Genomic DNA, 25,335 nt, shown 5'->3' with positions numbered 1-25,335 from the left:
AAAGTATTCATTTATGACATCATCCACATCATCTGGCTCCAATCACAGGTTGCCCCTTTGGTCCCTAATGGGCCATCCACCCTTGCCCTGCTTACTTCTTGCTCTTAATATACTTGTGAAATGCCTTGATTTAGCTGTCAGTGATATTTTGTGCTCCTCCTTTGCTCTCCCAATTTTTTTTCTTAAGCACCTCACTACTTCTATATACTTCTGAAAGGTCTCCCTCATTTTCAGTGCTCAATACCTACACACCTACCACGTTTGCTTTTTTAAAATATTAAACCCTCTATATCCCTTGACATCCAGGGTTCTTTGGACTTCCCATCCTTGCCCTTCATGCTATGGGAACATGTTAGCCCTGAACCTTCACTGTTTCACTTCTAAAAGACTTCAATATTGGATTTCTTAGAATGTTGGATTTGAATATTGATTTTCCTGCAAGGAGCTGCTCCCAGTCTCTCTCTGCCAGATCTGTCTACTGATATTGAAATTGGCCTTCTCCCACCCCTGGACTATTCTTGTTCTTTTCCACACGGTACAGTAGTGTAGCGGTTAGCGTAACGCTTTACAGCGCCAGCGACCCTGGGTTCAAATCCGGCCTCTGTCAGTAAGGAGTTTGTACGTTCTCCCCATGTCTGCATGGGTTTCCTCTGGGTGCTCCAGTTTCCTCCCACATTTCCAAAGACGTACAGGTTAGGAGTTGTGGGCATGCTATGTTGGTGCCGGAAGCATGGTGACACTTACGGGCTGCCCCCAGAACACTGTGCAAAAAGATATATTTCACTGTGTGTTTCGATGTACATTTGACTAATAAAGGTATCTCTATCTCTCAAATGCCTTGAACTTGGTGAGTTATGGTCACTATTCCCAAATTGCTTACCCACTGACACTTCACCCGCATGTCTGGCTCATTCCCTAGGATTAGATCTACTACATCACATCCCTGATAGGATTATCTATGCACTGACACAAAAGGCTCTCCTGGATGCATTTTAAAAGTTACATCCTGTCTAATCCTTTTGCTATGTTTGACCTTGGATATATATTGTTTAAATTATTTAATATCTTCTTAAAATCTGTAACTAAATATGAGCAGCCCTTGTGAAGATGTAATCTATATTCTGGTACCAATCCACAACAGTGTTAATGCCAATTTCAGAATTGGTAGTTATAGTATCTTAATTGTCTTATGTTGTCCAGGAACGATTGTGCATGCTAACCAGATTGCACTTGATTTATGTGCACTCAGAGCATGAGCCTTTTTGTTTAAATAGCACCTCATGAGATGTCTTGAGTAGTTGTGAATGTTTCTTTTTGAAGATTTAAGAATTCATTTTGTCTCCTCTGTGGTTACCTGAATGACCCTACTCTGTATTCATACCACATCACATTGTTGTATTTGGTTTCCATTTGGATACAAAGTTCTGTCGTGTATACATTAAAAGATTTTATTTAAAGGGTTAAATATTGCTTGCTTCACTTGTTTATCAAGTGGAATGATGACCTATTTTGATTAACCACTCAAGAATTTCCAGCAATAAATGTAGTGCCCCTGAGATGTAACTGTAAGTTTTTTTTTGCTCTTCTGGTGTGAATCAACAATGCTATGTACTGGATATCTGCAAGTGTTAGTTAAAGGCCACTTGTTAAATGGATTCAGAATAAAAAGTTGTGATTGTAAAAGGCAATTTTGCTGTCTCTAAAATGGGTTTGATTGCAGTGACAATGAAATAAACAATGCATAAATAAACATACAAATACAGCTCTGCGTGCAAGTACCACCTTAGTGCTACCTCACAAATAGCAGATAAATTGTGTTCAGAATTATATCCAGGTTATAAAAGTAGATGCTGTATTCTGTTTTGTACAGTAGTTTGGGAGGGGTGAATTGATTCACTTTTTGCCAAATTTCCACTAGCACTGTTTTGAAAACCTTTGCAGTAACAAACATTTTGGTGTAAAACAGGTTCACTAAAAAAACTATGGTTGTAGCCTAGCCAGTACTGTTTCAAAATGACGAACAAAGCATTTCTACTTGGTCATAAAGTTTAATAATTGCTGTTTTTATTGATATCTTTCACTTTTTTTTTATAATTATTGCTCATTGAACTGGCCTAGTTCAAAGCACTTCTTTCATAGAAAAATATGAAACCTCGTCTACAAAGCAACTTGTTTTCTTTGAAAACTCATAACTTGGGAAGACTTGAACATCAATCATGGAATTGTTATTTAAAGATTGATGGAATGAGATTGTGATGATGGTGAAGCAATTTACTGTACCAGGTTACTGCTCTGATAAAGATGCAAATGACCTCGTCCAACTCTCCATCTGCTGACATTCCAGAGGATTTTTTAATGTTGCATTCTGTTCCATGAATTTGATATTATGAGTGATATCCTGGTTGTTCTCTTGGTAGGCTCCCATTTTTACTTTTAAATCCAAATGGCACAAATGTGAGTGAATCTGCACAACAACTCTGATATTTCTTCATCAATCCTCACTGGATCACTGATGTTAGAGCCTTGTTTTTCTCTGTCAGTGGCACAAATGATCATCCTGCAAACCAAAGGACTTGTGGATGCTTCTTTTCCCCCATGCATAAGGTCTTTATTGTTGCTGCTTGTGAGGGCAAATAATCGAGGTAAAGCTGCTAATTGAAGGCAGTAAACTCTCATGCAACAGATACAACATTGTTTCAAAAGTGATAACTCATTGTACTACTTAGGGCATCCTTTGTGGTCAAGGATGACTTGCTTTCACTAAGAGTTCTGTGGGTGCTATTGTGGAACCTGCAAACTCTATCACAGGTGGGGCAGGAGTGACCTGACAGGGAGAGTAGGTTGGAAGTTCAGGAATTGGGGTATCCATCCATTTACACTGGATATGTGCTCTTAAATAAACTTTCTCATCCTGGATGCTGCTCGTCCATTTTAAGTCTTGGGCAAGGGTTCTCATAATTTGGTGTGGATTTTACACCTATTCAGGTAGGCTGCAAGAAAACCCTTGAAGTGTTTATCTGTCCACATAGAAATCTCTCACTATCATGGAGCTCAGACTAGAGTGTTTTGGCAGTCTGGTGTTGGGCCTGCAACTGAATGTAATTAAGGATTCTTTATAAGGGCCTGGAAGAGGACGCTAGAGATTCACTTATCCTACCTGTGGATTTGGAAGGCTTTGTGCAGGCAGCTTCACAGGTACTTCTAGTGCTTGAGGTGCCTCTTGTAGGTAGTTCATGTCTCAGAAGTGCACAGAACAGTAGAGCATGAGCTTTTTATCTGTTTTGAAAACTTGATCTTCAAATTATCTTCCTCAAACAGCCAAGACTGTGTTGGTGCACTGGAGGCAGTGATTTAATTTTAGGTGGTTTTCTGTTGACCATGTTCTTCAAGACAACAGTAAAGCAATGTGTCTGCAGTTAATTAGCTCCTGGATCTCTTAGTCATTCTCATCAAATCAGTTCTGATGTTTTCTGGTAGAGAACCACAGAGTCTGTTCACAGGCATTAATTATGCTGGGTTCCAGGACAGTTTGGATGCAACTATTTGCCTGTAAGATGGTGTCTGGCATCCCAGCATTGATTTTCACAGCAATATTTCTGTTGTCCCCTTTGTTTTGGGGCCAGACTGATAGAGATAATGTCACTGATTAGGAGTAGTTAGTCCAACAGTAATTAGTTGCTGTCATGGTGTTGGAGCTGTGGATTATTTTTGTGTGGTCATTTGCTTGGATGTTGACATAATGTAATAGATGTCAGCCCAGCCACTAGAATTTCTTTGACTGCTATTTAAACCATGCCCTCTTCTGCCTGCTGTCTGAACTTGAATATTCCTGGCATTCAAATAAAAAGTAAAGATTATTTTAAAATCCAAAAACATTAGAAAATTTAAATATTTTGAAATGCGTAACTATCTCAATTAAATGAAAAAAATAACTAACATGCTGTGACAGAGAAAAGGAAGTGCATGTTCGAAGAAATCTGCAAGGTTCTTTCCCCAGCTCCATTCCCAGGTGATCAGCTGTGCAGAGATTCAGGATTTCCAGCCATCGTATGGGAGTCCTGAATCTCCTACATGATAAAGGTTGTAAATGTTGACAATCCTGCACAGAACTGCTGATCTTTCATGGAACAGATTTGGGCCATTGTATGCAAGTTACCACGTATTTTAGCAGCTCATTATCAGTTTTGTTTATTTGTGAACACCTTTGTGAAAAGCTGCTGTGTTAACCATAAAATGACCCAGATATCTTGTTTGGTGAGAGATTTGGTGATCTCCAATTTTAACAAGATTGAGAATTGTTGCTACCAGAATCCAGTGCATGTTTTTTCAAAGTGCCAAATCTTGAAGATAAGATCTTTTTTGAAAACACTAAACAAAGAAGTTCAGTGAAGTGCACATTTTTATTAAATGGAAAGGGTTAGCCCAAAGTGTAAATAATTTTATACCATTGTAGATGTATTAATTTGCATTCTTCCCTTCCAACCCTCCCAAACTGTGATCCCAAAGAAGAGAAAAAAACAGAGGTCTAGGTTATAACAACATATTGGGCATCTTTTCTGGTGTCTTGAGGCAAGTTTCTCTCTTTCTGTAGATGAAGTTCATCAGAAGATTTTGGTTTGGATGATTGTGTAAAAGTTGTAACTTTACAGACTGCAAATTGTATGGGAAAAATGTCTCTTAAAGTAACTAGAATCTGAGTCTTGATTTGTGTTAACCATCTGCAGAATGGTGGAGTCTTGGCATATTTAAAAGCTAACCATGATCGGATCATGCATTGCAGCAATTTTGATGTGGCTAGTTGTGTTCTTATTTTTCAAGGGTATTGCCTGTTTTTTTTGGGTTGTTTCTATTATTAGAAACCACAGAGTAACCACCACCAATGCCAACAATTTTGATAAAAGGAATGAGAACTGCAGGAAAGTGCTCATTAAGACTGATTATCATGAGCAAAATACTGTATGGCACAGTATGACTAGGCTCAGGACTGGAAACACTTTCTATAAACTTGGATAGACTTTGATTCTCAGTAGTTCCCAAGAAGGTCTAACTTGGTTATTTCCTTTTTTTAAAAAAAAAACTTGTTCTATCCTAAATAACCATTTTTCGGTTCTATCCAATTTTATTTAATAATACCTGTGAAGTTTGTTTAGATCATTTACTATTTAATGCAGATAAGTGTGAGGTGATGCATTTTGGGAGGACAAACCAGGGTGAGACTTGCACAGTGAATGGTAGGGCACTGATGTGTGCAGTAGAACAAAGTGAACTGGGAATGCAGATTCATAATTCCTTGAAAGTGGCATCACAGGTAGATAGGGTTGTATAAAGAGAGCTTTTGGCACATTAGCCTTCATAAATCAGGGCATTGAGTACAGGAGTTGGGATGTTATGTTGAAGTTGGTGAGGCCAAACTTAGAGCATTGTGTGTAGTTCTGGTCACCTACCTACAGGAAAGATTATTAATAAGCTTGAAAGAATTTGCACAGATGTTGCTGGGACTTGAGGACTTAAGTTATAGAGAGACTGAATCGGTTAGGACTTTATTCCTTGGGGCACAGGAGAATGATCAAGATTAAGATTTCTTTATTAGTCACATGTACATGGAAACACAGTGAAATGCATCTTTGTGTAGAATATTCTGGGGGCAGCCCGCAAGTGTCGCCACGCTTCCGGCGTCAACTTCCTAACCCATATGTCTTTGGAATGTGGGAGGAAACGGGAGCACCTGGAGGAAACCCACGCAGTCACGGGGAGAATGTACAAACTCCTTACAGACAGCGGCCGGAATTGAACCCAGGTCACTGGCGCTGTAATAGCGTTACACTAACCGCTACACTACCATGCCATCAATTGAAGTACATGGGCTTCACCAAGTGACAAAAGTATTGTCATAGGAGCATTTGAAATGACAATATTCCCTTAAGAGTACGCTATTATGAGGGGTATAGATAGGGTGAATGCATGCAGGCTTTTTCCCCTCCATTTGGGTGAGACTAGAACAAGAGATCATAGGTTTAAGGTTAAAGGTGAAATAGATCCCCCCAGATTCCCTTTAACTATTTCATTCAGAGGGTAGTGGAGCTGCCAGCGGAAGTGGTGGATGCGGGTTCAATTGTGACGTTTGGATAGGTGCATGGATGAGGGGTATGGAGGGTGATGGTGCAGGTAGATGGGACTAGGCAGAAAACTAGGCCAGCATGGACTAGATGGGCCGAAGGTCCTGTTTCTGTGCTGTCGTACTCTGGCTCTATTTCAATGCATTACATAAATACAAATTCAAAAGCTGTAGATGCTGGGAATACTCAGCAGGTTGGGCAGAATCTGCGGAGAGAGAATTGGAGTAGATATCTTAGTTTGACCTACCCCAAGTATGGGAAGGCTTGGAATCAGTTTTAATATGTACCTATAAAAATTGCATTGACACTGCCTCTGGTCATGAAAGGCTTATTCATGTCGCAGATGCATGGATGCTCTTCAGAATAAATGGCATCTAGCAAAAATACTTGTTTTATTTCTGAGTATCTGTTGTGCAGTGCTAGGACACATAGCAGAGAATCTCTTGTGCAGAGAAACGCTTCAAAACTTTAGAAACAAAAGTTTAAATGGGTGCCTAGCATGGTCAATGCTGTAGTATGTGATATGTTATTAACTCCTTATTTTCTCAATGAAGATAGATAATTTTAAACTAGGGCAGTACACTTTTTTATAAATTGCAGAGAAATCTACCTTTTGATCAAATGATAAAAACTGCAGATGTTCTGGGTTTCAAAAAAAGGTATATGATTCTCTATTTGTGATTTATTGATTGAATAAAATTACTGTAGTGCATAAAAGGAATAAAACATTTGGAGCAATATATTCACTTCAGTAAAGAGGAAATTTAAGATTTTAAAACAGCTATTTGGTGTTACAATGCTATTCAAATATTGGTGGCTATTTGTAAGAAGAAATTTTGCACTGGAATACTGGTAGGATTGGAGTTTACATTGATGCGTTATGAGTCCTGAAGGTGATCGAGAATAGTTGAGATTCAGTCTTAAGAGCAATGTGATTTTGGGTTAAACAGTATAGCATTTCACCCCATACACGAAATACTGAAAGTTCCCCAAGACATTACATTTGTGCTGGCCATATGTGTTACCTTGGTTCCATTTCATTTCATTCCAGATATTTGCCACTACTTTAGAAGTGGAACTATAAATATTGCAACCACCAAAGTTGTTTAGAAAGGAATTCCATGTAATGAATTAAATAGAACTGCAGATTTCCCCTTTTTGTTTTGGATAAACTCCAATTGCTTCTTTCTAATGTGGTACTGTGGTAATTTTTTTTTGTTATCTGGTACATACTACAATATAGACATTTAGATTATGGGAAACACAAACGAGAAAAAAGGTCCAGGATTTGCATCCACCCTCATTATGAGGACCTCTTGTTTAAGTATCACTTTTTCTGAAATATATTTGATCTGGTCAGTTTTTGGTTGAAGCTTGAAAATGTTACTAGTTTTATTTTATGGCCCAGACCACTTCACAAATACAAATGCTAAGTGAGATGGCCATAGTGGGGAAAAATTTTGGGGGGGGAAAACATCTAGTTACAGGAAACCCCCTGTGTCATGAAATGTGAGTTGGGGGGGGGGGGGGGGAAAGAAAAATAAAGTTTGTGAAAGTGAATTTTATTCACACTCTCATTTTTGAGAAGTGACTTGTGAATTCTGTAAGGGCTAACATCCATTACCTAAATGGCCATTACACGTGGGTTGCCTGTATTTCATTGTAGTTTGTTGGAATTTGAAACTTGCCGTTTCAGTTGATGATTATGTATCTATTAGCAGCATATTACCAGCGTTCTTGTGGAGGTCATAAAGCCGTCATTCATTCTCCACCCTCCCCCTGCCCTTGCCCCCACTCCCCCCCACCCCGGCCAAACTAATATCATCTTCTAGATTTCAGTGTCAAACCTCTGCTGTCAACTGACTAGGCTGGGAGCATGCTTTTTCTGGCTGTTGGTTTTCAATAACACAATCCAATATTGGATACCTGCAACAGAAAAAAAAACACTTCAGATGTTGGAAATCTGAAACAAAAATGGAAAATGTTGGAAACACCCAGCATATCAAGTAGCATCTGTGTGGGGGAAACATTGTTCCAATATTTTCTGCTTTTGTTTTGAAATTTGTGGTTACTTGTCAACACCTGAGTTTTCTGAATTTACTTAACATTAATTTTATATTTTGGTTTCCTTAAAGTAATTTTGGAATGCTCTTAACTAACATTCAAAAGCTTTTAATCACTGATTAAGATGGGAACATGGCTTTTCTGGCTATTGTTATTTTTGTTTTACTTGGGGAAAATTCTTTGCACCCCATCCTTGAGGTCCTGTCCCAAGGCATGGCTTCGCTGTTGAGGAATGGCCTTTTTGGGAATGCATTGATAGTGAGAGATGCATTCGGTCAGTAGCAGTGAGCATGAGGGCTCACCTAATGACTGCAAAATCCATACCATTGATTTGCAGAGCACGATGAATGTAATCTATAAAAATCTTGTATGTTGTCCAAAGTTCTAATTCAATCAAATCTGCTTGAGTTTGGGTAAGAAATTCATTTTGGTATTGGGAATCTTAAACTGAACCTCCAATCTGAAATAATGCAGCAGAAGTGCCTTGAACCAAATCAGTCCTTGTGCCCAGAATTTTTTTTTTCAATAAAACTTCAAATTTTGTGATTCACCCAGCCATTTTACTGTTGGTTCAAATTATTTGTTTTTCTTTAATATGTATGGAATGTATATTTTTTTTAAAGAATGAGGACACTTTCATAATGTAAGATGAAAAACATTGAATCCATTAAAGGATGTGGGAGACATTGCAGCCCTCCTACAGTAATATATCAAATGTATAAAAATATAAATGTGTAATCATTGATACAAAAATCATGGGCTGATTTGATTTGACTGATTAACCAATGGTTTCAAAGGGAACTGCTGGTTATCACTTGTTTGCAGCTCAGCAAGCGGCAAATGGAAGAAGATCTTGCATTCCCACCTCTGCAATTGGACTTGCCATTGAGTGTTGTGATAGAAGTTGACACGTTGAAATGAGGGGCCAGCTGCATTGAATTTGTACTTCAGCTTTATATCGAGGAGGCTTATATTTATAAATGAACCCCATTTATTTGAATGAGGTCACCAGCGCAGCACGGTAGCATAGCAGTTAGCGTCAGTGATCAGGTTTCGATTCCTGTCGCTGTCTGTAAGGAGTTTGTGCATTCTCCCGTGTCTGCGTGGGTTTCCTCCGGGTGCTCCGGTTTCCTACCACATTCTAAAGACGTACGGCTAGGTTAATTTGGGGGTTTAAAATGGGCGGCGCAGACTCGTTGGGCTGGAAGGGCCTGTTACCACGCTGTAAATTTAAAAAAACCCTATGCTTAAGCTATTCTACTTTATTTTCCTTCAGTGGTTTAGTATTCTGATTTTTTTTTTAAATCTGTTTTAACTTTTAAAAACTGGGCAAAGCCTACGATGGCTGGTGAGCCATTGGGTTAGTCTGGGGTGCAACCTTGGGTGTGATGCCCAAGATAATTTATAGTTTGGATATCACTCTGGCTATTTGGATGCAACTTGTCCAGCATTCTCCATCTAGATGAAAAATGTGGATTCATCTAGCAGTAAGGCTGGTTAGTGGGCCAGGTCTAAGATGTTCAGGCCATGTCTTTTCGGATGTTACGCTCTCCACCAAGTGAGCACTTTCAGGTTGTCCCACTTCAACCTCGTACGTTCAAGGCAATTACAGCAAAAGAGAACTTGCAAATACAGGACATAGAAAGTTGCTTGCCTAACTTCTTATAATTTATGGTAAAACAGTCAACCAGTTAAATATTTAGAGAAAATTTGCTATTCTCTTTCCAGGAAACTAAAATGTTTAATGTCCTAATTCTAAATATCAAAAAATACTTTGCAATCACATGATTAATTTGCCAATAAGTTGTCTAAGGGCTTGACCAAAATTTTTAATTTAATGGTCAAGTTTTTCTGAAAAATTGTGGCTTTCTGGACATTTTATTTCTCCCAAGAGCAGGTGGAAGTTTGCAAATCATGTATGAGCAATCAAATTTTGTGCCCTTCACAAATTTCTCAGTCCATGATGAGCTCAGTTGTAAGGAAATGAGTGTGTCCTCAGTATTTTCCAGAAGCCTTTGCAGTGTGGGGGTGTACCATCCAGAACTTTGTTATCCATTTCAAAGGCATGTTAAGAAGTGAACCCACACATGTTTTGCTTTTGCACCCACTAAGGAAATTCATGCACTACTGCACAAGGTATGGTCTTTCCTTGTCCTGCGAACTTTGTAACAAAAGCTGAGTAAGGCTGGGACCTGATCTGGGGTTTCTTTTAGAAGAGCTTGGAGGGTGTGAAGTGCATGAGAAGGTAAAGGATTACACTGCTAAGTACACTGTTATCTGCTAAATTGCTTTCTACAGATCCATGTACTTGCAAGGGCTCCCCCAGGGCCCGTCTCATAGTTTTACTAGAAATATATCTATGTATACTTACATGTTGAGGAACTAATCATTGTCTGTATAAATACAGTGATCGGTTTCCAGACCACTTGCATCAGTGCTATGTACTGTTTTAATAGAGAGCAGCCTTTTGGTTTTACGCGGCGGCATCTTGTGACTTCAAAACTAATCATTGCTTGCAAGTTTCAATGGAAGCAGTTTGTTTACTAATATAACATTTGGGTAATTAAACATATTAATGCCTTTACAATGCATGTTGATGCTTTAGAACTATGGGGGCATATTTGTGTTATTTTGAGGGTATATTAGGTACGAAGGAAAGGGCCTACATGGTATCTGTGATATCTTTTATCTGTGAAATCCATGTCACTATCCCTTGTGGTACAGAAGGTTTGGAATGAGGGCCAGCAGTCAGAGCTGTGGGAAGGGTTTGGTAAGTAATTGAAAGCTAGGTATCTATGATCATTGGGGGATGGTGTAATAGAACTGTTGGCTGTTTATTTTCATTCAGAGGGGCTGGTGTAGTTTGGTGGGTTGCAGTTATTGGTCAAGGTGGTTTCCAGTATTTGGGGGTGGGAGAGTGTTGTGGCGGGAGATCAGCTGGGGATTGAGTCTTGTCAGGTGAGGATCAAGTTGCTCTCTGTTCAAGGCTAATGTAGAGGTTTGTATCCATGTCTTAATTTTTTTTTAAAAAGTAATATCAAATGAAATACCAACTTTCCTAGAACCCTACAACCCATTGAGATGTGATAACTTCCTAATCCTCTTGGCTAGTTTAAATATGAGCAAAGTTCTTGTGTTGGAGAGGAAAAATTGACTGCTTTTCTCTTGCTGTTTGATGCTCATTGTCAGCTTGTTTACCCAGTGCTTTTTGTCCAAACAGTATGATGGCCTTATGACCGGTTAATATACATTTGCCCATGAGGAGTAATAAGGGGTGGAACCAGTTGGGCTTTGCATAAATTTTACCCATCTGGGCTCATTCAATTTCATCAACTTTTCCTCCAACTTCAACCCTGCCCTCAGATTCACTTTGTCCATCTATGATACCTCTCTCCCCTTTCTGGATCTCTCTATCTCCATCTCCAGAGACTGATTAACCACAGACATCTTCTGCAAGCCCACTGACTCCCACAGTTACCTTGACTACACCTCTTCCCACCCTGTCACTTGTAAGGATGCCATCCCCTTCTCCCAGTTCCTCCACCTACACCGCATCTGTTCCCACAATGAGGCTTTCCATTCCAGGACATCACAGAGATGTCCACCTTTTTCAGTAACTGGGGTTTCCCTTCCATCACCATCAATGCTGCCCTTACCCATACCACCTCCACTTCCCGCATGTCTGCCCTCACCCCAACATGACAGGGACAGGGTTCCCCTTGTCCTCACCTACCACCCCACGAGTCTCCGCATCCAACACATCATTCTCTGCAACTTCTGCCACCTCCAATGGATCCTACCACCAGGCACACCCACTCACCCTCACCCCCCTCTCTGCTTTCTGCAGGGATCGCTCTCTCCATGACTCCCTTGTCCACTCGTCCATCCCCACTGATAACCCCCCTGGCACTTATGCCTGCAACCACACCAAGTGCTACACGTGTCCCTACACCACCTCCCTCCCCAACATTCAGGGTCCCAGACAATCCTTCCAGGTGAGGCAGCGCTTCACCTATGAGTCCGAGGTTGTCACTTATTGCTCTCGGTGCGGCTTCATGTACATAAGTGAGACCCGACGCAGACTGGGTGATTACTTCATTGAGCACCTTTGCTCTGCTGCAACAGCCAGGACCTCTTGGTGGCCACCCACTTCCAATCCACATTTCACTCCCATACTGACATGTCTATCCACAGCCTCCTCTACTGCCACACTGCGGCCAGATACAGGTTGGAGGAACAAAACCTCGTATTCCTCCTTGGGAGTCTCCAACCTATTGGCCTCAATGTCGATTTCTGTAACTTCCAGTAACCCTATCCCTTTTTTCCTTACCCCCTCCCCCCCCCCAACCCTTGTCTTCCCTTATTCCTGTGGGTCCCTTCTTCCCCCTCCCCCCCCTTGATGACCTGCCCCTCCCCTCTCCTCTCCTCTCCTCCCCTCCTCCATCCTTTATTCCATAGTCCACTGCCTCCCCTTCTGAATTCTTCTTCTTCAGCCCTTTGCTTCTTCTACCTATCACTTCTCAGCTTATTACATCTTCCTCCCCTCTCTCACCCATTTACCTTCCCCTCTCACCTGGACCCGCCTGTCATCTGCCTGTGTGTACTCCTCCCCCTCCCCCCACCTTCTTTTCTGGCTTCTGCCCTCTTCCTTTCCAGCCCTGATGAAGGGTCTCAGCCTGACATGTTGACTGTTTATTCCCTCCATAGATGCTGCCTGACCTGCTGAGTTCCTCCAGCATTTTTGTGTATTGCTCCAGGTTCCAGCATCTGCAGAATTTCTTGTGTCTGCATTTTACCCATCTAATTTGGAATTGATATGTGCAGGGGTTGGAGCAAATTGATGTGAATTTAATAGTGAACTGAGCTTTCTGACTGACTGAATTGAGATCTGTTGCAGTTTGATTGGTGAATCTCTCTGTTTGGAGATTTTTCAGGCAAGACCTCCTACGTTGTCTGGACACAGCAGGAACAATGGTAGGAAGGTGTGACAAAGGTATTTTACTGTGGAAAACTGCTCCAAAGTGACTGGAATTTGTTTTCTTTCCTGATTTGTAATTATCCAGAAGAGGCAATCTTGTATAACAATGAGACATTAAGCATTTAACCCATTCAAGGGGAAGGAACTTAGTTAGTAAAACCCTCTTGGAGACTAAAGTATTTGCTTTGATTCAGTGAAATTTTTGTCGGTGGCTAACAGGAAAGCCTGGGGCATTTTACCTGTTACACCTCATCTGTGTGAGCCCTCTCACTCACACTCTCCTGAACCAAGCAGGCAATTTCTTGTACTGAGTAAATGATTGAGCAGGGTGAATGTGGAATATAGAACAGGCCCTTCAGCCCACAATGTCTGTTGCCAACCATGATGCCAATCTAAACTAATCCCATCTGCCTGCATGTGGTCTGTACCCCTCCATTCCCTGCCTGTTCACGTGCCTGTCTAAATGCCTCCTAATCATTGCTTTCATATCTGCTTCAGTCTTCTATCTGTATCTGGGTGGCTGGGAGAACATGCGGTGGGGGGGGGGGGGGGGGGGGGGGAAGGATGTCATACTTGGACAAAGCAAACCCAGGGATTCCATATAGGTCTTGTAGGAGTATTCCTACTTGGCTTGTAAGGAAGCAGGGAAAAATTAGTTGCTTTTTGAATGCCATAATCTTGTGATTTTGGATTTTTTTTCTTATCACAAGATGACTAGTTGATGAATACACAAAGGTTTTCCTTTTCAGGCCTTGGATTAAAATTAAAGTTAAGCCAAAATACCATCATTGGAACTGTCTCCATATTTTAAGAACTCTATTGACTTCTCCTGTTGTCTCTCACGACTATTTAAAAGTACAAGCTAAGTTTATTACCAGCAGGATTAGTACAGTATATCTGGTGCTTCAGTATAAATGTTTTGTCAATTTCGAGTGAAAAGGGTTAAAATTAATTTGCAAGAGTTAATGACCTTTAATGGGCTGTTATAAATGTTACTTGTACCTTTCAAACTGGTTTGGTGATTCAGCTCCAAAGTGCACAGATTAATGACCATTGGAATTTGTTGTTTTGTTGAGTTGCAGAATTACAATCAGATCACAGTAGGGCCCTTGATACTTTTATTGGTGGTTGTTAATGTTAAGAGTACACTGATATATTTAAAGCTACTCTGCAGACGTGTGCTGATCATTGGTGTTCTTGGTCCTCCATTGTAAACCCTCCATAGGTACAAGTCTCACATACTCGTATTTTGAACAAGTAATGATGCTGTGCATGCTGTGTGCTACCGTGTTGGACCATGGCATGAATATCTGCCCTGCTCACTATTGCTGTGTTGGGGATTTGGTATGAGTTCCTGCCCTTATGCTGCACTCGCAGCAAAGGATTGCACTGGACCTGGTGAGGAGAGGTTGCTTGTGACAGCTGGTGTTGGGTGGGATGGGATGTAATGGTGTGGTCACTCAGCACCAAGACATTGGGCTTAAGGTTGCAACCTGACTGGCATGGTGAGTGCAGGCCATTGCTGTGATTAGTGGCAGATTGCCCCAATCCTTTGGTGTCTCATGTTACCTCCTGTTGGATGTGATGGAAACTGCTGTCTCTTCCTCTGTTTTGTTAGGCTGCACGGCTCTCCCCAACCTGAAGAATTCTTTCTGATAACAACTGTCTCCTCTTTGAACTGCCATGCTGCTCTCTCCAGCCCACCTAATACCAGCTCTCACAAGCAGCAGCATCACAGGAGCACTTCTGGAGGGCAGGATTCATGCTGGATTCCTAGCATCCAGGTTACCAGTGCAGTCGTGGGGCAGACAGTGGTTTGCACCAGATTCCCAGCACAGCAATGCTATTCAGTAATGTATTGCTCTTTATACAATATTATAATGACCTTTTTTAGTGCTGATTCTATTCATGCTGTCATTCTTGGAAAGGTATCCTGAGTACCAAGTGAGATACCAGTGTATCCCTTTTTTAAGGAACCCCGGTACTTCTCTCACATGGATGTATTTCCACTTGTAGCTAGTATAACCAGTAATCATTTTATCTTGATTTTGGTCTGTTGATTCATTGAGCTATTCTAAGTGCTTCTGTTTTGAGGAAAGTAATGGGAAGAATGAACAAGATACCCACTTGCTCATGTTTTTACTGCACAGGAATTTTGTTCTGCAAAGCTACTTTATCCTAAAACAGTTGATTTATAGTGAAGTACTTCAAGTAGTTACAGCTCCTTGTTAATTGACTGTTGAAAGTAGAAAAGTCAGTAAATGGATTCATGCAAAAATGTAGATGTTATCCTATTTAAGAAGTATTATAGTGCTCTTTACACTGTAAATCAAATGTAAAATGTAAAGAAAAATATATAATTTTATTAATCAATTGTTGGATTTGTTAACTATTACTAATAAGGCACAAAGTAATTAAATCCATAGCTGAATCAATCAGCAAAGATTAAAATTATTACTTGTCATACTAACCACAAGAAGAAAATCTACATCTGTGTGAGAGAAATAAGTAATTGGAGATGCAAGAAAATTCTGCATATGCTGGAACTGGAGCAATACACAAAAAGTGCTGGAGAAAACTCAGCAGGTCAGGGCCAGCATCTATGGAGGGAAATGAACAGTCAACATTTTGGGCTGAGACCCTTCATCAGGACTGGAAAGGAAGAGGGCAGAAGCCAGAATAAGAAGGTAGGGGGAGGAGCACATGCAGGCAGGTGAGGGGGTAGGTAGGTAGGTGGGTGGTGGGGGGGGGAGGAGATGTAATAAACTGAGGGGTGATTGGTAGAAGAGGCAAAGGGCTGAAGAAGAAGGAATCCAGTAGGGAAGGGTAGTGGACCATGGACTAAAGGATGGAGGAGGGGAGGAGGAGGAGATGGGCAGGTCATGGTAGGGGAGAGGAGAGAAGGGAGCCACAGGAATAAAGGAATACGGGGGGGGGTGGGGGGGAAGAAGAAGGAGTGAGGTTACTGGAAGTTAGAGAAATCTATGTTGAGCCATCAGGTTGGAGACTCCCAAGGCAGAATATGAGGTGTTGTTCCTCCAACCTGTGTCTGGCCTCAACGTGGCAGTTGAGGAGGCCATGGATAGACGTGTCAATATGGAAGTGGGATGTGGAATTGAAGTGGCTGACAACTGGGAGATCCTTGTTATAAGACTCTTGAACAGACCTCTTGTATGATAAAGATGAATTCTTGATCTCTCAATCTACCTCATTGTGGCCCTTGCACTTTATTTGTCTACCTGCATTGCATTTTCTCTGTAAAAGTAACACTATATTCTGCATTCTGTTTTCTCTTCCTTATGTACTACCTCAATGTACTTGTGTATGGAATGATCTGTCCATTGATCCTTCGCTTAAATTTGAGGAAGTTTGGAGTCCATTTATTCAATATTTTCACATGATATAGATCCCCTTATAATAACCTTTCAATTTAGAAGAACGGAGTTGATGACATAATATTGCTGTTTCTATTGAGAAATTTTAGTCCAGTTTTTTTTTCTTTCTTTAGCTTAGTTTGGTTTGATATATTGTTTATAATTTTTCTTATTGTTTTGGGTTTTTTCTTATTTTATAATAAATTTTTTTCTTTTATATTATATTCATTCACTAATAGATCATTGGATCTACAGATTTTTTATACTCTATTGTTCTTTATGATTATCCATGTCATGATTGTTCTCCTGATCTCTTTGTATTACATGTATAAACATTGATGTATTAATCTGTATTAATTTGAAAACTAATAAAAAGATTGAAAAAGAAAGGAATGATCTATCTGGATGACAGGCAAACAAAAGCTTTTCATTATATCTCAGTGCATGTGGCAATAATAAACCAATTACTAATTCATATTATTCCTTTCAGAATTTCAACAGCACTGATTTTTGTCTTCTGAAACCAGCTTGTAATTTTGCTAGTAATGATCTGTTTAAATGGCAGAGCCAGGCAATTTTACCTGCATTTTAGGAAGAATATTGGTTGTATGGACTTGAAGTTTTAGAAAGTTTTTTTGTGATTTCTGCCCAAATTACAGCTGGGATGCAAGTTTGTCAGGCATTTGGGTATTGTGCCTCTGCATGAGTCACCAGTGGAAACTTAATCCTTAGTGCAGTAGTGAATTCTTTCAGTCCCACCCTGATTAATTGTCCCAATAGTGTTTGCATGCATCACATAATTCTATTTTGAGGTTGAAACTTCAGGCCTCTGTATCAGCATTCCTTTGAGATTTGTGTTTGCTATCTGCATGACGTCTACCTCTCTCTGCACAACCTGTTCTCAGAAAGTTGAAACATGGAAAATATAGAGATTGTGCCAGGAGCACTTTTGTCTCTGAATCAGAAGTTCTGCTCCAGAGACTTGAATACAAATGAGTAATTACAGAGCGATCCAGATGTTCTGGTGCCTGGATCTCAGAAAGCTGGTCAGCTGGTCCAATAAGTAGTTAAGAAGGCAAATGGCATTTTGGCTGCCTTTGCAAAGGGGTTGGGGGTTAAAAATGGGGAGTTTTTATTGCAACTGTATAGGATGTTGATGAGGTTTTGCCTGGAATACTGAGTACAGTTTTTGTCCTCTTGGCTAAACAAAAAGATATAGCAACATTGGAAGCAGAACAAAGGAGATTTACCAGGCCAATTCTTGGGATGAGAAGGTTGTCCTACCAAGTGAGACTAAATCATTTGGGCCTGTATTCCTTTGAGATTAGAAGAATGAGGGGTGACTTCTATCCTAAGGTTAGTTGAATGTTTTCAATGTGGGGAAAAATGTAAGGTTATTCACTAATGTAAGGAAGAATGACAAAACAAATAATTCAAACTGTGAAATCACAAAATGTTGAGTTACAAAGTGATTTTGGGGTCCTTCTATATGTATGGAGTTAGCATGCAGGTATAGATGGAGTATAAAAGTCGGAAAATTCTGATGTAACTTTACAGTGTTGGTCAGATCACATCTGAAGTACTGTGTACAGTTTTGATTTCCATATTTAAGGAAAGATGTATGCATGTATTGAAGGCAGTGCAGAGAAGTTGCATAAACCTCTTCAACCCCTCAACATAGTTTATGAAAAAGATTGAATAGGTTTGATCTATTCTCATTCAAGTTTAGAAGAATAAGAGATGAGTCTACTGAAATGTATGAGATCCTGAGGGGGATTGACAGGTTGAATGATGAGAGGATATTTCCCCTAGTGGAGATCTCATCTAGGAGGCAGAGTTTCAGAATAAGGGGTTGCCCATTTAAGACTGTGATAAAGAGGAGTTTCTTAGTGTTGTGAATCTTTGGAATTCTGTACTCTCAGACGCTGCGGAGATGCATTGAGTATACTCAAAGCGGCTATTGACAGACTTTTTAACTATAAGGGAGTATGAGGAAAGTATGGAAATGTGGTTAGGCCAGTATTGGTTCTTGTTGAATGATAAAGCAGGCTCAGGGGACTGACTGGTTCACTCCTCCTGTTTCTTGTGTTCTTGTGTGAGAAGAGCATAAACAAATCATTCAGCCAAGAAGTGTAAAGGAACCAAGGGTATCCTGGAGAGTATACATACAAGATTCTTGAAAGTAGCAGCAGAGGTTTAAGGTTGTTTAAGAACGATAGTGGCTTTCATTGGTTGAGGAGCAGAATACAAAAGTGGGGAACTCGTACTAGAATTGTATGAAGCACCAGGTCACAACTAGAATAAAGTACACCGTTCCAGTTACCATACCACAAGAAAGAAGTAATAGCACTAGGGAGGGTGCAGAGGAGATTTGAAGATGTCAGGGCTGGAGACTTGTAGGATGATAAGGTGATCTTTTTCTTGGAATAAGTGACATTGAGAGGAGATTTGATTGAGATTTGTATAAAACTGAAACATGTAGACAGGCTGAAAAGAGGTGACCCATTTTCTTTAACAGAACAGGCAATAACTGTGGGTGCAGAGAATACTTGCATGACTATTTGAAAAGCCACAACCTAGCAGCCATTTTGACTGAGAGCAGGGAAGTGGGATTAACCCAAAATCCATTTTTGTTTGGGATGCATATGATGGACTGGCTAGGTGTCTCCTACACTCTAAATTTCTAAACTGTTATGAATATAAATGGTCTTGAAGAATATGGATCTAATTTTAGTAGAAAGCCTTGGCACATATTAGATATGAGTTTTTAATTTTTTAATTGTGTGAGTAAACACTTTTGGTACACTACTAATTTCTGTATTAATTTCAATCTGAAATGCGCTACCTTGGAGAAAAATTATCAAACTGATAATGGGAAATATTTACTGATGGAGGTGTTTAGTTAAAAATATGGACAATGTGCTAGAATGCTTTCTAAAATTGCACAATTTTAAAGGCTTGTGTGAACCAGAGTAACATCGAAATGTTTACCAATTGTTTTGGATATTCTTGATTTTTTTTTAAATTGTGGGTAAGATCAAAACCAAAGCTTCGTTGGGGGAAAAAATAGTGCAGGTTGAGATTTTTAGTCCTTGTTTGAATGAATTCTGAGATTGGTATTTTACTTTAAACACTTAACTTCAAAACCCAGTGGTACAATACTACTCTTAATTCACTAATGCAAAAGATTCCTAAGCAGAATTAACAAACTGCATGTGTCTGGACTAAATTTCTCCTGCTTCAAGAAATAAATTGCCAGTGGTGCTTTTATCCCAGTTACTAATGAACTGCAGTTAATTTTAGAAGTTGGAACTAATGTCGTTTAACTTTATCCTGCCAACAGGGTGAATCTGTGAAATATTTTCTGGATAACCTTGACCAAATTGGACAACTGGTGAGTGTTAATCCTATTTTACCATAACATTAGAATTTGGGGTATTTACCCTTGCTAATTTGGAAAGTAGATTAACCTTGGATTTTAAATTTTCTGTGTTCAGTGTCTTTCATAGTACAAAACCAACAGGAAGAAAATCATGAACTGTGTGTCTGCTAAATGTTAATTGTTGGCTGCATGAAATTCTATATTTGGACCAAATTCATCTCTCTCCTCTGCCACTGTTTGTAATGCCATATTTATATGCAACAGCCCACCACACTTGAAAGTGCTCAAACATTTCAGAGTGAACTAGTTTTGGTATACAGTGCTATTCTGATGGAGAGCCTAGCACCTAAATTGCTCATGATAAGGTCCCATTACTAGTATTTGAATAGTTATCAAGGACTCAAAATGGTGTGAATATATTCTGGCCATAGCTGAAAATATTTTTATAGAATGATACTAAACTAATCCTTTCTTGTGATATAATACTGACTTTGTAATTCTTAGAATGTTTACCATTTCCTGGAAAGGGCCATCCTGCAAGTATGACCCAAAACCATTGGGCAAGACTTGAGTTCCACTGATAATGCATTTGAAGAAGAAGGGTTTGGTACGGAGATGGGTATTGTGAAATGGAAGGATTGAAAGGATAGTTTTGGGATGCCAGTGACAAATAGTGTATACATTCAAGACTCCTTCAACGCCTATTAGATTGAATTTGGTATGCTTATTTCAAGAGGAGAAACTGAACACTGGCTGATATTAAAATAAGTAAAATGCAAGCACTAATAGCTGAATCGCATCTAAGCCCTAGCCCCTAGACATTCAGAAATGACCCAAGTTTTCCTCTTCTGCAACACATCATAAATTGAAAGTGGGGAATTATTAGACCTCATTGATTTAGAAAATTATTGCCACGTCCCATAGACATTCATTTGAAATTGCCAGGTTTTTAATTTGAAGCTTTTCATAAAAATGATCTAATTAATGCAGCGTAAGATTAATTATCATTAGCTTACAAATGCGCTATTCACCTTATTAGTGTCAAGTAATATGTTTACCTATCTTTTACTACAGAAAATTTGCAGCCTAATTTTTAGCATTATATAAGCCAGCAGAGAGCAACCAACAGTGCACAGATTAGAAGTAATTTGTACTAATTTAATATTACATCAGCACTGAAGCTGAGCAAAGCTGTTCTCACCATCCTGAAGTTAAGATCAGAAACTGAGGTGGGGTGGAGGAAATGTTACCTGCTGTACTAAATGCAGAATAGAATTTTGCTTAAATTTAGTTGCTGTGATCTCAAGACAGTAATCTTGATGCATTCTGCATACTCAAAACCTCCGTTTTTGATCTCCTTGGAGGAGATATTGCTTCCCAATTATGCTGTGGGGAAACACCAGTTTGAGACTTCTAAGCTTCAAATTAGGTGTAAGTCTGTGCTGATAACATGATGTACTGCTGCAGCTTAGATTAAATTTGGCACCTTTTTTTAAGTAAATCATAATTGTTCAATATTTAAGGGATGGAACAAAAACCATAATTGTTAGAGAATTTTTACTTCATATGCACACAAATTTCACACATTTAACTTCAGTCATTTTAAATGAACGGCACAATATTTATACTATTTTGTTCTTAAATATAGAACATGCCACCAACATAGTAGCATGGGACCTATTGCGGGAAAAATTTGTATCCGTATCTTAAAATAAATACATCTGGCAAACAGTTCCTCTTTCTTGCCCCTCTCCTAAATGCAAGCAATCAACTCAGTTTTGTGTCTGGTTGGTATCCTTCCAATCCTGGAGTTTGAACTTGCTGTGGCCATTGGATTATGAAATCAACATATTTAAACTAGCGTATTGCTGTATCTAAGAAAAATTGAGGTCATCTATATATCAGTTTTGTGATATTATCTGTTTGGTTTGATTTGTTTCAGAGATACCTCCCAGCAGACATGACGTCCTCCTTGCAAGAAAGGCCACCAAAGGAATTGTGGAGCACGACTTTGTCATAAAAGGCATTCCTTTCAAAATGGTAGATGTAGGTGGTCAACGGTCTCAACGGCAGAAATGGTTTCAGTGTTTTGATGGCATTACGTCCATTCTGTTTCATGGTCTCTCCAGTGAATATGACCAGGTTCTTATGGAAGACAGGCGGACAAACCGTCTGGTAGAATCAATGAACATTTTTGAGACTATTGTAAACAACAAATTATTTTCTTCTGTCTCTGTTATTTTGTTCCTCAACAAAATGGACTTGCTTGTAGGAAGGTTGAAAACGGTCAGTATTAAGAAAATATTTCCCAGACTTTGAATGGGACCCTCACAAACTGGAGGATGTACAAAAATACCTGGTGCAGTGCTTCAATAACAAGCGAAGAGATCGCAGCAAGCCACTGTTTCACCACTTCACAACAGCCATCGACACAGAAAACATTCGGTTTGTGTTTCATGCCGTGAAAGACACTATTCTGCAGGAGAATTGAAAGATGTAATGCTGCAGTGAAGAGCGAAGAAGTGAGATCATTGGATTTTGCATTGCTCCTTGGTATTCCCTGTGCCACTAGCACTTTGAATTCAGACTGGCCAGGAGTTTGGCCGTGGATATAGAGATTGCAGTGATATTACATGAAAGCTTAATGGCATCATGGAAGTGCTTATAAGTGTCCTTTTTCAGTTCTGTATAAGTTCTCAGAATTGTAGTGAGCAATAGTTTCTAGACATTCATCTGCACTAGAGCCTCTTTTTGATTTGTATTGAATGGGAAAGGTGGGAATGATCAATCTGAGTTTCATGTACCAAACTGACTTGTACCAAGGGTGCTTTGCATGTAAATCTGCATGGACAAAAATTTAGGTTTTTTATCTGTCTATCCAAGCTACTCAGTAGATTCTGTCCAATTCTGGAATTTGGCTATTTACTGCTGCTTAATGTAAACTCTATCTGGGATGTGAAGTCACTTTTGGCAGAGTGAATGGCATATTTATATGCTGGTTTTTAGGGAGAAAGCTGTGGATTGCAATAAAATTGGGTTAAAATTACAGCTATACTACTTTGCTAGACATTTGGAGCTGTAATATAATGGATCTAGCTTGATAGTTGATTTAATTGGTTTAATAACCCTTTCATAGCCAGGTACAACTACTATTTGGTACAGCATGGAATTCTGTGTCATTGTGAATGTGTCTTTGTTATTGACAACTATTATTTTCATAAAACTCCTTTGCAGATGTGTCTTGTGTTGAGCATTCATGAGTTGCATGAATTGTTATTTAACCTTTATGAGCAGATAGAAACATCTGCTGTCCAAATCTAAGAGTTTTGTGCCAGAAAACAGGTCAGAATTACACCATCTTTTAACTTGGAGTTTTTGAGTGTAGATTCTTGGCAGAGCAAAGATTTTTTTTAAAATGAAGAACTATTAGAAATAAACTATGCTCTGTCTAAAGCAGCTTCGGAAAGTATATTTAAATGAAACAGGCTTGGGTTCCTGTTTTGAAGTAGCTAATATACTGCCACCTAGCATACACGAGGAGTCTTTTCTTGAAAATAGAAATAACTAACTCAGACTCCAGTTGTGTTTTCAATAATGCTGTCAGTGGTATAACACAACTGGCTTTAACCCATGGTGACCAGATGTAACCCAGGAAGCTTTCAAGTCTCATTATAGATCTAGGCAATCCAGACCCCTGGCTAACCTTTATGTAGCAGAGAGTGGCACACATGCTTCCTCTTAAGCCTCCAGATGGGATATTGATTCTGGTTGATTTCAATATTATCTTGCCACACTCTTTAAAAAGATAAATGGAGCAGTTCAAATGAAAGAATTAAATGTTTCCTACATTTTCACAAATTTTTGACCTATCTGTAGTTTTAAGCACTTGTACTCTGGCACTATTATGTTTAGCTGTTTAGATCTTCAACCTGTTGGATATAATCCTACTTTTTGTATTACTATTTTACTAAAAATTCAAATCTTCACTATTCCATCATTGTGACTATTTCAGACCCATTTTCTCTTGGAACACCACATGTAAGTTCTGTACCAATTTGCCTCAAATCTCGTAAGAAATATCTTCAGCAGTGAAATGGAAGCAAAACTTAAATACAACTTTTGAGTTTTGTTGAAAAATGTAGCATTAAACACCACAGGGGAAAATAGAAATGATGAATTTGAATAGTTAACTTTTATAACCTGAACAGCCTGATTTCATCTGAGATTGAAATTTACTCGGGGCAACATTGTAAAAAAAAACATGAGAAATGTTTTTTTAAAATGTAAAATTAAGGTAAATATGTTAATCCACAAGGAATATGTTAACGCTGGCATTAAAATAGTGTCCTACTGAATACCTAGGCTAAGCTACCAAGAAATGTGATTTTCTTTTTTAAACCAATTTTCACCAGTCTATTTCAAACAAGCAGGTAGTTAGTTTTAATTTTGGTAAATAAACTTGAAATTGCAAGTTTGCCAGCCCATACAATGTGATTCTCAATTTGTTGGTGCATTTTTTTTTCAGCTGACATAGATATTGTCTATATTTTATTGCATCTTTTCACTGTGAAATGTAAAGGAGTGGTTGCACAGAAACCTAACCACTTGAAAATGACAAAGGAAGATATTTACAATTTTGTATTTGAATTGATTTTTTTTTACAATTTTCACACTGGTAATTTCTGCCTAAACTACCCTCCCCTCACTCTCCCAACCTCCTTAGGTTTCATTGTAGATTATTATTTCAACTAATATTGAGATTCTCTGGAAAATGAAACGAGGAATACAAGTTACAAATACAGAGTATTATGACATTTCTGGTGAAAAGTTTCCAATTTAGCTGTTCTGTTTTCCACTTTTCAGTTACCTTTCATGCCTTCTGCCTTAAGGAATTACTCTGTACATGGGATGCTCTTCATGGATGAGTAGTAAAATGTGGTTGTTATAAATTAGTTTTCCCTGGAGTAATTTAAAATTTTTAATCAACCATTTTTAAATGTCTTTCCACAACTGTTCAAACTTGCAAAATTCACTTTGACATTTTCAGGTTGATTTTTGAGGGTTAAGCAAACAAAAAAAATTTGAGAATTATCACACAAATAAAACTTGCAAAGTGAATAGGTATTTAACACGATACAAAATTTGTGAGATGGATAATTGATTTCTCCTTGTGGTATGTGATAAAGAAACACTGTGGTCATCTCCCTAGAAGTTTTGGTGGGCCCTTTGTAGAATGTTCCAATAAAACACTCACAAAGTTCTCTGATTCCATGCTTCCAATTTTCTGTTCCATTTTTATTTGTGGCTCTTGTATTGTCCTATGTAATCTCCTTTCTTGGGCTAGTTACAAGATAATGCAAAATTGTGTTGCTTAAGTTTTATATTTGAATGTGGCTTGTTTATTTTAAAATGGGCCAGAAA

The 25,335-nt window shown here is 39.0% G+C and overlaps 1 protein-coding gene across 1 annotated transcript in view; it reads left to right on the top strand.

Annotated features, from left to right (window-relative positions):
* Positions 1-22,640, top strand: part of gna12a (guanine nucleotide binding protein (G protein) alpha 12a) — a 71,337-nt gene extending 48,697 nt beyond the window's left edge. The window contains 5 exon segments of the mRNA XM_052020889.1: positions 19,876-19,926; positions 20,419-20,421; positions 21,859-22,212; positions 22,214-22,400; positions 22,403-22,640. Coding sequence (XP_051876849.1) covers positions 19,876-19,926; positions 20,419-20,421; positions 21,859-22,212; positions 22,214-22,400; positions 22,403-22,425 — 618 coding nt within the window. The 3' untranslated portion in view covers positions 22,426-22,640.
* Positions 22,641-25,335: the final 2,695 nt, after the last annotated feature.

This window comes from Pristis pectinata, chromosome 8 (genome assembly GCF_009764475.1).
Source record: "Pristis pectinata isolate sPriPec2 chromosome 8, sPriPec2.1.pri, whole genome shotgun sequence".
In the NCBI taxonomy this organism is placed as follows: Eukaryota; Metazoa; Chordata; class Chondrichthyes; order Rhinopristiformes; family Pristidae; genus Pristis; species Pristis pectinata.
Note: the sequence above shows the minus strand (reverse complement) of the source record. Positions and strands in the feature narration are given on the sequence as shown.